General features: G+C 41.3%; 2 protein-coding genes across 4 annotated transcripts in view; one reads left to right on the top strand and one right to left on the bottom strand.

Annotated features, from left to right (window-relative positions):
• Nucleotides 1–11,845, bottom strand: IRF3 (interferon regulatory factor 3). Of its 3 annotated transcripts, none has more exons than XM_025164046.2 (10): nucleotides 11,264–11,844; nucleotides 10,405–10,602; nucleotides 8,442–8,619; nucleotides 8,224–8,330; nucleotides 7,773–7,827; nucleotides 6,347–6,463; nucleotides 5,106–5,234; nucleotides 4,364–4,732; nucleotides 3,024–3,142; nucleotides 1–455 (listed from the first exon to the last, which is right to left on the bottom strand). In XM_025164046.2, exons 2-10 carry the CDS (start codon nucleotides 10,567–10,569, stop codon nucleotides 291–293), a joined length of 1,404 nt encoding a protein of 467 aa, XP_025019814.1. In that variant the 5' UTR covers nucleotides 10,570–10,602; nucleotides 11,264–11,844; the 3' UTR covers nucleotides 1–290. The 3 variants fall into 3 exon arrangements, with proteins under 3 accessions (XP_025019814.1, XP_015742861.1, XP_087999657.1); XM_015887375.3 differs by having other exon boundaries at nucleotides 11,268–11,843; XM_088143531.1 differs by having other exon boundaries at nucleotides 313–1,907; nucleotides 11,268–11,845.
• A 67-nt stretch (nucleotides 11,846–11,912) lies between these two features.
• LASP1 (LIM and SH3 protein 1) overlaps nucleotides 11,913–13,270 on the top strand; it is a 55,515-nt gene continuing 54,157 nt past the window's right edge. Inside the window, exon 1 of the mRNA XM_088143532.1 lies at nucleotides 11,913–12,051. The gene's annotated coding sequence lies outside the window, so the exon portion shown is untranslated. The remainder of the gene's footprint in view (nucleotides 12,052–13,270) is intronic.

Below are 13,270 nucleotides of genomic sequence, written 5' to 3'. Positions count from 1 at the left end.
CAGCCTATAAAGATAATGTTGGGCATTATTTTATTAGACCAAACACAAAAAAATAGTTTTTACATTCTAGACAGTATGCAGACCCAAAACCATAACGCTGGAGAGTTGTGGGGGAAGGAGGGAAGCAATAATTCAATTGACTTAAAAAGTCCAGTAGAATTCCAGGCTACATTTCAGTTTTCAGTGTTCACCTTTTCACAGGAAAGACAAAATGTCATTGTGCTGTAGAACAGAAGAATCCAAAGGTAGCTGCAGCCGACTGTGGACAACATGTACTGGGTAGCTAGTTCCTAAACTCTTATCTCCATCTTCTCTTCCCATTTTCGCAACTGCTCCAGAAAGTTGTGGTATTGTAGAGAATCTGAGATCCTTAGGTCTGGTTCGTTACCTTTTAATGACGATGCCCCCCAAATTTGGCCCAGTTCACAAAGAGTTTCTAAAACCTTGGGAATTATCTAGACATGGAGGTGGGAGAAAGTGGAAAGAGAAAAAACGCTGCTTATAGTCAGTTCTTTAAATTTTGTTCATCTCTACTACTGAAAGGTGGTCGTTTCTGAAAGCTGCAATTGTAGAACTCTGTGTGAAATCTGATCTAGACCTGATTCACACATGTTGAGCCATGGCTTGTTGAATAAATCAAAACTAGTTAGTGTCACACAATATTCTAGTTTGGAAGTGTACCACATGTGGCCCTCAAACCTTTGGCTAAGCCCTTCAGAGATTCCCCAAAGGTATTGTTTCAGAAACCTTAAATTGTTTCTGAATGTAAAATACTGAATTCTAAATTTTTATGTGATGGGGAAAAGTACAGGTTATAATTGCTGGGTTTGGATAGCATGTTAAGCCACAAATTAAAAAATACATTCTGCTTTAATACGTCTGAACATAGCTACTGTGTAAAAGGAAGTCTAGCTTCTCTGACTTCTGCTAGTGCATAATGGAATTCAAAAGTGGGACATTTTTGGCTTGCCAGATTCTGGATTTCAGCTTGCTTCAATCCCAGCCAACAGAGCTAGTGCTCAAGGATGTGAGCTACTGTCAACATCCAGAAGGCCACCAGGTCACCACCCTGTTTATTTCCCAGCTTAGTTCACTGCACTGCAACAACTGTTGCAGCCCTTGAAGAATGGACAGCTTTGTTTGCTTTTGGACTTTCCTAGAAAGTTGGAAGGGATTAACGCACAAGTAGCAGAGACTAAGGAGGAAAAAAAACAGCAACAATCAGAATGTAGGAATGAATAAAAAGAGAGAGGAGAGATTTAAAGAAAGGCTCCTTCATGAGCAGCCAAAAGAACAGGGCTGTTCCCTGGCTGCCGAGTTTTGGAAACACTTGGAAAACAACAATCTTTTCTGAGATTTGCTTTAATTTAGCCCCACAAGAAGAATCCTTTCCCCTTCATAGTGTTGCTCAAAGCTGAGAAGTCAGGGCCGCTTCTCCCGTCCTCTAACTGCCTTGAACTAAGAGCACAGCACAACGTGGAACAAAACTGTCTTTCTGAATGTTAAGGGGAGAACAGGAAAGGAGGGCACTCAGGTCCGGTTCACATATAGTAGACGCTAAAGCTTAGTGTGTTGGGTAAATTAAGCCACCCTGGACTTAATAAACTATGGGTAAACAAATTCTACCTTAGTATAATGTGTAACCCTAAAGAAAATCTATGTGGTTGTTTAGAATCAACACTGACTGGATGGCACATAATTGCAATGTATGAATCAGATGATAGCAAGCAGCACAGCCACAGCGCACAATAGCCACAAATGGACACAGTTCTTCCTTCCTGCTCAGGAGATGAGAAGCTTTCAGTTCTAAGGGGACTATTGTGTGCCCTTGTGGTCAAGCACAGCAACCCCAGTTTGAGGACAAACTATATATTCTTCTGCACTTGGAGAAAAAGGCCAACATGGTTCTGTAAATACAGAAATAGTTAATTCTCCCTCAAATGGTATCTGAATTGAGCCACAGATAGGTAGAAAAGACAAAGTCCATTTTAGCCATGGAACTAAAAAACGTTTTTCTTGGCAAGAGTTAGAATCCCTAACAGACCTATCATATACAGCTTCTCAAGGTGTGACTCTTTTAAATCCACACAAAAATGGAGGATTGTGTCCCACCAACACCATCCTGTCAGCGTCTCCATAGTGACTAGCAATTTCTCTTTTGTGTAGAAATTAGAAGGAGAATTACAGAAAATGTATTGTCGAAGGCTTTCATGGCCGGAATACGATGGCTGGTGTGAGTCTTCCGGGCTGTGTGGCCATGTTCTGGAAGTTTTGTTTCCTAATGTTTCGCCAGCATCTGTGACCGGCATCTTCAGAGGGCAGGAACAGAGACAGGAAACGTTAGGAAACAAAACTTCCAGAACACGGCCACACAGCCCGGAAGACCCACACCAGCCATAGAATTACAGAAACTTTGAAAAATAATATACTGTATTTTATACTGCTATGAATTTTTCAGTTCTACATTCAGTGAATATTAGCATATAGTATTTACCTTTGGCTGCAGAGTCTCAGCTTCCATTTTTAAAAACTTAAAGGAATCTCAAACTAAGCAACTGTATTTAGAGAAAGTATAATGCCAATCAGACTTTGGACAAAATGTAAGTTTTCACCCAGAGGACAGGAAAAAATATATCACAATAGAACATGCCAGTGTATTTGGCTACCTCTGTTTTTTAAAACTAGATTTCTAGTTTGCAGGACCATTTTTTTTTAAATGAAGTGATAATTTTGTCTATTGAAAGGCATACCCCTAAACCAATTTTAATTGCACTTGTATTTTTATTTATTCAAGTTGTGTCCTTTCTATTTATCAAGTGCTCAAAGTAGCAAACAACTTGAGAAAACCACAACAATTTAAACCATCATAACTAAAATCATTAATAGTGAAATTCTGGCTAAAAGGTGTGTTAGTTGCTCTGCTAAAGGTGAAGATGCCGAACACAATTCCCAGCACAGAGCACTTCATAGCTCTCTTACTATTGAGGTCTGTTACTCTTTAATTAAACTACATAGGCACTTACTTGTACCATGATCAGTTTTTTCTTCCAGGAGCGATTGAAGTCAGGCCATGTCTCCCCAAAGCATAACCACCGAGTATAATTAGGAGAATCATTGCGCCCCTCAATGTATCCAATCAATTCTGAGGGAAGAAAGAGAGGTAGGTGGGTTTTTTTTAGTACTTGGTTGCCTCACCACAAGAAAATACAAAACCTGCTCCCCAATTAGTGTCTGCACATGGTGAGAAAATCATGCTTATACCACCAAGTATCTTTGGGAGATACTTCAAGCTTAACAAAAGGGAGCAGTGAAATCTCAAGAATTTAGAAGAAATCAATATAGTCACCACTTTTCCAAGTCCAGATGAATGAAGACCCACACCCACCCATCGCTTCCCAAGAAGTTCAACTATCTATGGACCATTGATCAGAGAAAGGCATGGCAAGAACAGGCACACAGCTGTAAGTCAGGTGTAGGTAGCCTACATATGCCCCCTAACCAATCATAAAAACCTGTAACGGCTTTCCATAGTGTGTGAATCGTAGTTTACATGTTATGCACAAACATAGCCTGGTTGCATATCTGCATGTGTGTGAAAGAGAGAAAATATGGGCAGCCCCAACTATCACATAACATGCTAAACTACACTAAAATGGGGTCTACAGTTGGTAGGATGAACCAAGACATCACGTGACATTTTTTATTTCTCTGAGCACTGCATGTTACACTGTTTTGTTAACCTGGGTTTAGCATGTTGTACAAACTCAGCCCCTGGGTTCTGCACCCAACATATTTTTGCTAAGGGAATGGGACTTTTGGCTGCAAAAGAATATAACTATTCATGTCAAAGACAGGGGTTTCTGATCCATCATTTATAAAGGCTCTGCTGTTTTATTAGGATAGGGATGGGGAAGCTGTGGACCTTTCGTTTCAACAGGTTCTGCTAGCATGCCTAATGCTTAGGACTGATGGGAGCTGTTGTCCCAACATCTGGACAGACCCAGAATCTCAGCTATAAATGAAATTAGGGATCCTCTGCTTTCAAAAGAAGTAGCTAATTAACCTGGTAATGATTATCATGTCCTGCATGTTTGGAAAAAGATAAGGAAACATATGGCTGATCAATTTCACTTACTTTTCAGCCCTTATCTTTGCTTAAAAGGAGCCGGTAGTGTGATTTTAAGTTCAAGCTTCTGAAATTTTGGGATGGATTACATCTGGAAAGTATGCAGGCCCTCTTTTAATAGCCAAAGGTCAATGAAGGCAACTTGGGGCAAACATTTAGTGGTTACTTTAAAGTAAAATTAGCAGAGACATCTGGATAAGAGCTCTTAGGGGGCGGGTAAGAACTGTCTCAGTATACCTGATACAAACAGCTGCAGGTTGAAGATGGGAGCAAACTGTTCCTTCAGCAGCTCTCCATGCAGGACCCCATCTCCCGGCATCTCAGACAGGCTCCAAAAGACATGGCAAGTGCCTTTGCGCATGCCACACAACTGGTTCCCCTCAATACAGAGCAGCACACCTGGAGCCACTCCTTTGAGAAGGCGACGTGTGAATGATGCTTGCAGCTGATCGCTCAAAATGGCGGGGTCAGGCAGTAACACATCCGCCAAACCAGGACAATTGCCAGAGACACCAGGAGGCACAAAGCACAGGCCTCGTGAATTCCTGAACACTTCACTGAGGACCAGACGACCCCGATAAAAAGTACGAACCTCAAAATCCGTCTCTAAATAGAAAGAATTCCAAATTATCAAGGCTGAGGCAGTATTTTTATTAATTCAACTTCAGTTCACCCACACACGAAACATTTACTGCTGTGAAACAAGCAAAACTGAAGAAAGTTTAAACTCTACCACCACTGCAGTATACTGGTGCCAGGGAATCTGAGACTCTCTAAATGTTGCTAAACTACCAACCTCCAACTCTCTTCAGCCCTGGCTCTGCTGGCGGGGCCTGCTGGAATGGGTAGCCCAGCAACGTCTGAAGAGCCATATCGACAATTTCTTAAAATGCCGGGATTCTCTTATCAAAAATAGGAAAATTTCTCACTGCTGTCCTGCAAAAGGACCTATTTCTTCCTCTAGATTCAGGAAACTTACCAAACTCCTGGGTTGCCATCAGTTGTTCCAACGGTAGGATTGTGGCAATGGATGGATTCAATTCTAAATTGGATGAAGGTGGGCCTCCACAGCAAATTGTGTTGTCTGCCCCTATCCCTGTATATGGGACTTTACAGAACAAAATAAATAAATACTAATACTCATACTTGCAGGCATACAACTACATTCATTCAAGGAACCTAAAATGCTGAGATTTGGAAATCTATGGAAGAACAATAATTTCTGCATCATTATTTGGGCAATTACCTTCCTCCCCCATCCCCCAGGGTCTTGTCTCAATTTAAATCCTGTATCACTCTAAGCATCTCATGAAGTGAGCTGCAGCTCATAAAAGGTTACACCTTTTAATAAAATTAGTTGGTCAGAAAAGATGCTGCCAGACTCCTGATTTAAGGGGTCTAGGGTTCAGATCTTGAGAGCGCAAGCAGATTTTTATCTAGTAGAGTGGAAGCTTGAAAGTTTTACTCTAGCTGCATAATTTATCACAAGCCTCAAACATTATTGACCAGAACTGGCTCCATCATGGGCAGAACTTGGAGTGAAACTTACTTAGTAAAGTTTCTGTTCCATTCCACTACAAAGGCTTAGGTTTAAAAGAAAACTGCTTGAAAATATTCGACTAAAATGATGCTGAAACCTCTACTTTTTCTAATAGATTGATCCCATTTGTCTGAATAGTTGAAATTTTTTCAGACAGGGAAAAAAAAAACAGTGCACCTTAGCCAAAAGATAGAAAGCTAGCTGGACAACTACCGTTAAGCTTTTTATAGTATTTCTCTGCACTGTTGTATTAGAAGTTTCTTCACCCTCCAACAATGCCTCTTTAGAACATTCCAATTCCCAAACCAATTCTTGTCCTTGTTCCAAATGTCATTCGTGATTCTCAATAATTAAGAAAACAAGGACTCTTTATATTAAGTGAAAATGGAGACTTAATCTGATCATTATTCCTCCTCAACAGAGGAAGGGATAAAAAGTCTTTGTATTCCATAATATGATTTTCTTTCTACAATGTCTGGATTGGCACATGATGCTAAGGTGATAAGGTCATGGTTCATACAACATTAAAGCATAAAACGTAGTTTTCAAAGCTCAACACTGAATTCATTCTCTGTATCAAGTCAATATGGTTTGTCTGGCTTTGGCTTACCATTCTGTGTGCATGGAACTTCTTTGACTGCAAGACAACTAAGAATTTCCCCTGGATCCAGGAAGCTTACCAATTTCATCAGTTCCCCCAGTTTGTTCCAATGGGGTTACTGGCATTGTAGAAATAGCCAGATCCAATTTGGATGGAGACAGAGTTTCAAACCACCCCGGACAGTCTTCTCCTAGGGCTAAAAGTGAAGTATTGTAGAAGACAGAAAGACAAAAAGAAAACTTCATACCACAACATACAAGGCAAAACTTGGACTTCTTTAAAATGCAAAATAGCCTAATTTGCTCCCTCCCTTTTGACCATTTATTTCTCAAGCACCTGCCCAACCTTTTGATCCCTTTTGAACATTTTATTTTAAAGATACTTAAGAGCATGAGTAAAAAAAAAAAAAGGAGAAAAACAAAAAAAATGGGATGTACAAATTATAAAAATATATAAAGGCAATCTTACATCAATTTGACACTCAAGTCAGAAATTGTTTTTCTTAACAGCCAATATAAGGATCATTAGTCAAAATAATGATTTCTAACTAATCTGAAACAGTCTGAGGATAACTTTGTAACTAAGTAGACAAATCTAGAGCTTTAAAAACTTTTATTAAGAGAACCCAAACGCTGAATGTAGTATAGCAGAAGTCTATGTGCAAAATTATAATTCATAATTGGTTTCCAGGTTAAGTTAATAATAATGTCAGACTTTTTAAATATGAAATTTTGACATTAATGTATACACCCAGAGCTTGGTTTGCCTGTCCTCTAAAGAAGGAATTGAGTATAATTTCCAGTGGAAAACATAAAATATACTAGTAGCTGTTATCACATACAAAGCCAACTCAGTATTCTTTGTAGGAATACAAAGCTTAGAGATGCTGGTGAGAAAGAAAAGTCAATACTTAAAATTTGTTTCATTTTATGGTAAATAACCTTCTAAAATTGCTGGGCTTTATGACACTGCTACCAGATATGAAAGAATTCTCCAACCTGATTATTACATTTTCAACTGTTTTTTTTAACATTAACATTATCCATTTTAGCTGTCAACCTAGGAGCAATATACCAATAAAAAACATCTTGCACTAATTTTCTCTAAGTAAATTTGTCTTCCACTGATGTTCCCACTGTTGCCTATTAATTTAGATTCTGCATGCACTGAAATACAGTTTAACTTGTTTTGTGAATATTTCAGTGTCAACTTTATATACAAGCCCCAAAACTGTTCTATATTTTGTGTTATAAAAATTTCAAATGTGGTCAAGTCTCTAAGTGTTCCACCTGTTTTCTGCAATTCTTTTTGAACTGTACTACTTACTTGACTGTACTGAAATCAGTGAAGTGTTTCTGACCATTCCAAGGAGAGTCTCAGAAGATTTCATCTTTGTTTTATTAAAGGCTGTATCTTGCAATCTATACAAATGGTATCTCCACTTATTATCTTCACCTTCATGAAAATAAATATTTAATATGATCCTTTTGATCCCTATCACTCACTTTTATCAGGACTGGAGAGATCCAGGGAATTCAGCACATCCTCCAGTGTTTCATCCTGAAGAACAGGATGAAAGATCAGAAAAAGCATCTAGTCTCTCACCCTCCCTCTCCATCCTGAGTGATACCCAGCCCCAGGTTCTTCTTTCTATTCTCATTTTTCCATTCTGGTGCGTGAGCTATGTTAGGAGCTAACATTCCTTAGGACAGAAATGGAATATATGTCAGTAAGCACTGCCACCTAGCATTAAGCATGAGAAGCACAAAGCAAGGCTTCTGAGAAGCTGTTGGAAAGGAGGGAGAAAGTGGTGCTGGGTTAAACCTTTAAAGATATAAGAAGATGCCACAACTTCATTCTGCCAGGGGGCAACATGCTATGTTGAGTGTCTGGAAAGCTCTAGCAAAGGAAGGGAGCCTGAGAGTCGGTAGGTAGGTGACACAGAGAAGCACTGACCTGACTAGAAGATGAACTTATTCCCCAGGGCCTCCTACTTTCAGCTGGAACCAAGGGTGCATCACTGACCTCTATACTGGCTGCCCCCACAGCTGGACCGTTTAGATCTATGCAAGAAAATCACAGACAAGTGCTCTTTCACTCTGATCCACAATTCCCCCTCCTTTAAATTACATTGTCATTTGAAGCTGCCAACCTTTCTGAGGTTAATTCCTTACTGGCAATATTATGGTTGATTTTATACACTTTGTGAGGATCTTTAGAGTCAGTGCTGTTATCCTTCACCATCTCAATACCATCTTTTCTGTTCAGGGCAGAGCGAAAGTTTCTCTTCCATTCTGAAGGAGTTCGAGGATCCGTTCCTGGGTTGTAAAGGCTTCTAACAATGGCCCAGTCCTAGGCAGAGAGGCATTAGGTAAGAAAACCCACCATAGTAGATTCCACAATTGTCAAACCTGGCTTCTCTTACTCCATGCTCCCCATCAAGCCAGCACATGACTGAGTTCACACATATACAAAAATCTGATTTGCTTAGCATGTTGGGGGAACCAAGTCATATGATCTAGGAAAGTTTATGCAGCAGTAAGTTTCTTAGTCTTTAACAAACCATAATACTCTGTAGATTTTGATGCAAAAAACCAACAGTATTACCCTCTGAAAGTGGCTAAAATATATGGCTTAGTAATCAGATGCCTAGACAGATATCTAGGGGTGTAGAGAGTAAGGCAGATAACCTTGAGAGATAAGATCAAGTCCACAAGAGGTAGATAATATTAGGAAGCATCTCAGACAGACATCTCCCTAATTCACTGAACCGTAAGTAGTAGAAGGAAGTACAACACAATCAGACTTATAAGATTCTGTTATTATAGCCAGTTTCAGTAAAAGTAGTTTTAGCCTCCCTGTGTAGATTTCTTGGTCTGGTCTACCAAGTGGGGCTGACAAAGGGATACAGGTGTCCAGTAGAAGCCACCATGGTATCAATGAGTCATGACACCAATATGCAAATGATGATGATTATATCATTCACATGAATGGCACACATTATGTCCCTTATCCCCCCTTGGGATGTCAAAATTTGCAAGACAATGATAAAAGCTCTGCTCCTATTGTACATGCATTGCATGCCCACACACCCACAAAATCCTCCAACCTATTCCTCTGAAAATCTAAGAAAAAAGCAGACAGCTCTGCTCTGGCCATGTTATGTCACTGTCCCATTCGCTGCAGTTTCTGTTCTGCACCATGCCACTCCAGGGTTGTCTACCCACCCCCTCCCACAGTGTTTCTCAATCTGAAAAACTTTAAGATGTGTGGATTTGAATTCCCAGAATTCCCTAGCCAGCATGTTCCCGGGATTGAGAAAAACTGCTCTAGCAAATGGACACCTAACCTTTTGGAGGCCAAGAGACAAAAACGTAATGAAACTTAAATATGGTTGATTTTATTTCTCTCCAGTCATGTCTCAAATCGTTTCTCCTTTCTATCACAATAAAAGCCATTGGGGGGCTCAGATGTGCATCTCTGCCATAGTGCAATCTTATCTCCTTGATGCCCTCTGAGCCTGATAACCTTTAAATACTTAAATACTACATGATAAACTTTAAATACTTCCTCAGCTCTTGGCCATCTTGGCTGGAGAATTATGGGAGTCCAACACAACTCAAGGGCCCCAGTTTGGAAAAGGATCCTCTAGAGATTCAACAATAACTATTCAGGGGTCCCCACAGACTTATTGGTTTGATGGTTAAAGGAACTGGACTAGAAACAGGGAAACTTGAGTAAGCATGAAAGCCAGCTGGGTGACTTTGGGCCAGTCATTCTCTCTCAGACCTGGGTTTCCTGATCTGGTCTACCTTGTAGGGCTGACAGTCCTGTCCATGTAATCACCAGGAGTCCAGATTGACTCAAAGGACCATAACAACAACAAAAGGCTCATAATGCAGAGAGCCATCAGAAAAAGCTAAACATGAAGACTTCATCTGCAAGTCCAAATACTGGCTACCACCAACTGAAGAATGCAGAGTCAGGAGAAGATATAGTGAACCTCTATGATTGAAGGTTCAGACAGGACTTCCCTAATTGGGTGTCATGCGAATACATTGAACCACAAGAGCCATCATCCTGTTGGCATGGGATGTGGCACACATCCAACAGGGCAAGAAATCTCCACAAGCTTACCTCAAAGATCTGAAAATCCTCTGGGCTAATGCTCTGGCGTGAGCCATGCTTCCACGGCACTCGGAAGAGTGTTCTTTCTGCGTTGAGCCAGGACACACCTGGGTATCGCTGGGTGTCCAATTGCTCTACCAGCCAGGGCACAATGAGAGGCTTCTGAGCCCCCATCGAGGATTGCAGATATGGTGTCACAGTTTAAATCTGGGAGGGAAGAAGACAGAACAATGAACCACAATGCACTGGGGAAGTGTGGAAAAAAATGCTTTCCATGCACGGAGAGAACTTTTGGGAATGCAACATCCTGGATTGTTTGTAATCTCTTGCCATGCCCTACTACTTCCCCAATCTGTAGCTGTCCAGAGTTCTGATGACTACACCTTCCAGAATTCCCTCATCAGCATGGGAACTGTAGTCCAAACACATCTACAGGGTAATTGCTCGAGAAAAGCTCTAAGTGGTACTGAATTTAGGCTGCTCCCCCCGGTACTTCTAAACAGGGCACTGCTCCTCTTGCAATACCCTTTCTCATCCACAACCACCACCTCTCTGACTCGTAGCCCTCCGCTGTTCCCCCCAGCATCTTTAAACAAAAAAAAGATGGAAGACTTGCACAATCCTTTTCGGCAACCCTCGGCCACTTCCCATTTGAGAGTGTGGGGGGCGGGGGAATTTACTTCGGAGTAAATATCAGATTGCTCTGCAAATTTTGGAAATCCCACACAGAGGAACTCGATAGGCCTCGCGTATTATTCTTCGATTTCAGATTTGGAGGGTGGGGAGCACTTGCGGGAGACTTCGCCACTTTTATCCCTGGGGAAAGAGACCGACCGCCGAGCCCCCCTCCCGAATCAGAATTACCTACCTACCTCTTTCTCAATGGGACCCCCGCCTCAATCGAGCGGTAAAAAAGGGAGGTTACGAGCTTCCTCCGTGTCGTACATTTAGTTTCGATTTCCCGGCTCAAACGTCTTCAGCTGGGCACGCCTCCTTCTGGTTTCATCGGGGAGGGATATTATTCTCGATTCCACGGGTTTTTTCCGAAGACGCGCGCGTAGGCTCAAAGAAATGACCCCCCCAGGAGACCAGTTTCGGTTTTCTTTTAGGAAAGCGATTTCTCGCAAACGAGGAATCCAGGACTGTAAGAATCTAAGGTAGCATCTCTAAGAAATCACGCCGATTGGAGTTGGCGGAAGCCCGGATGAACATAGTTGCCCGTTTGAGGAAAGCTGTGAGAAATACTGAGGAGTTTCAGAGGAGAAAGGCTTCTCCGTAGAAGAAACCCAAATGGTGAAAAAGGGTGCCTGACGCTGCTCATTTTCCTCCCAAAGGAAGTCACCAACGAATAGCCCTCTCTGCAGCCCTGCAAGGGAGGGCACAATTGGCTAAGAAGGGGGTCCCGGGGGAGCCTGGACCGCCGGCTGCCTCCTCTGAGTTTTTAAGAGAGAAGGAAGCTTCTCCCACCTTTACGCCCTCGGGCTGTGTTGGGGAGGGACTTCAGTTCAGCCAAGCGGGCTGAGGCGTTGCAGGAGAAAAGCGCAACGTCTCTGGTGGGCGGCAGGTTGGGCCTCTAGAAGCAGCGCGTGGGCGAGGGCCACTGCCTGTGGACTTGCTCAGTGGAGGAGCCCTAGAAAGAGCAGCCACGGTGAATGGGTGAGTGCCCTTTGCTGGATTTGTGTCAAGCAGAGGCTTGGCGCTGTATGGAGGGCCCTGTGGATTGAAGACCTGATTACGCGTGACACTTACGAACAGACGTAGACTTTGTATGGACAAGTATAATGAACTATGGGACTCATTTATACAAAATACCGTAGGTTAAAAAAATGATAGTCGAATAAAAGTATTAGAATAAATACATACTTGAATATTTGCATTACATAAGTATATATAGAATTGTAGTTGTTTACTATAATAATGACATTAACCTCTTTTTTCCTTTGTTGTATTTTCACTTTTTTGTTGAAGCACTTTCTGTGTGTTTTATTTTTTCTCAATAATACTTTTTTTTTTTAAAAAAAGCAGAAGTTTGGCAGTCTCTGTTGGGGTGCTTTCATTTTCATTAACTCCATGATTCTGCACACTGCCCAGGTGGGACCCACTTGGATGAAGCCTCCACTTACTACTGTAGTAGCAGCTCCTTTTCCTAGGAAAGAGCAGGTTTGTTAGTTGCTTCCTCCCAGTCCCCCCACTACACAGTGGCTGGATTCTTGTAATCCACTCAGCCCAAAAGTATTAATGCAGCCCCTGTAGTTTGTAAGCCCTCATTTATGGCTTAGCATGTTATGTGAATCTTGCTCATTGTATTTTATTCAATAAACAATAGTTAAGCAAAGTACACAGTATGTTGTGTGAATACACCCACTGGCTTCATGCATCAGACTAAGCCATAATATATTTAGCATGCTTGTAGTTCAATGCAATGTGTTAACTCAGTTATTGTGGGTTATTAATCAAAGTATGTCTTTCTACCATGTATGAAACCAGCAAGTTGTGGTTTATCCCATGTTAGCAAAATCAGTGCAGTGTGCAAATTCACAATGACTGAGTAGGAAAAGAGTAAGTGGACATCTTTTACTTACTTATTCTTGAAGGATTGTATTAACCACTCTTGTTCAAAGTCAGAGAGTGAGCATGTAAGTAAACAGTTTATGCCAACCTTGTGCTTTTTAGTTGTGCTGTACTATAGCACCGCTCATCCTTACCAGCCTTTCTATTTAAAAGACTAGCAGTTGAAAAGAATGTAGAAAAATATTGAACCTCATTAGTACATACATTTCTATAGACACTCCAAAGACTATGATGTACACACCATGCCAGAAGTCACCAGCCAGTGGGAAGCCATCTACACATCACAAAATAAGTTTAGACATCT

The sequence above is a fragment of the Python bivittatus genome, unplaced genomic scaffold, assembly GCF_059951505.1.
Source record: "Python bivittatus isolate LINGU-HERP-01145 unplaced genomic scaffold, Pbiv_v1 ctg000410_np1212, whole genome shotgun sequence".
Taxonomy (NCBI): Eukaryota; Metazoa; Chordata; class Lepidosauria; order Squamata; family Pythonidae; genus Python; species Python bivittatus.
The sequence above is the reverse complement of the archived record's forward strand: the minus strand, read 5'-3'. Positions and strand labels throughout refer to the sequence as shown.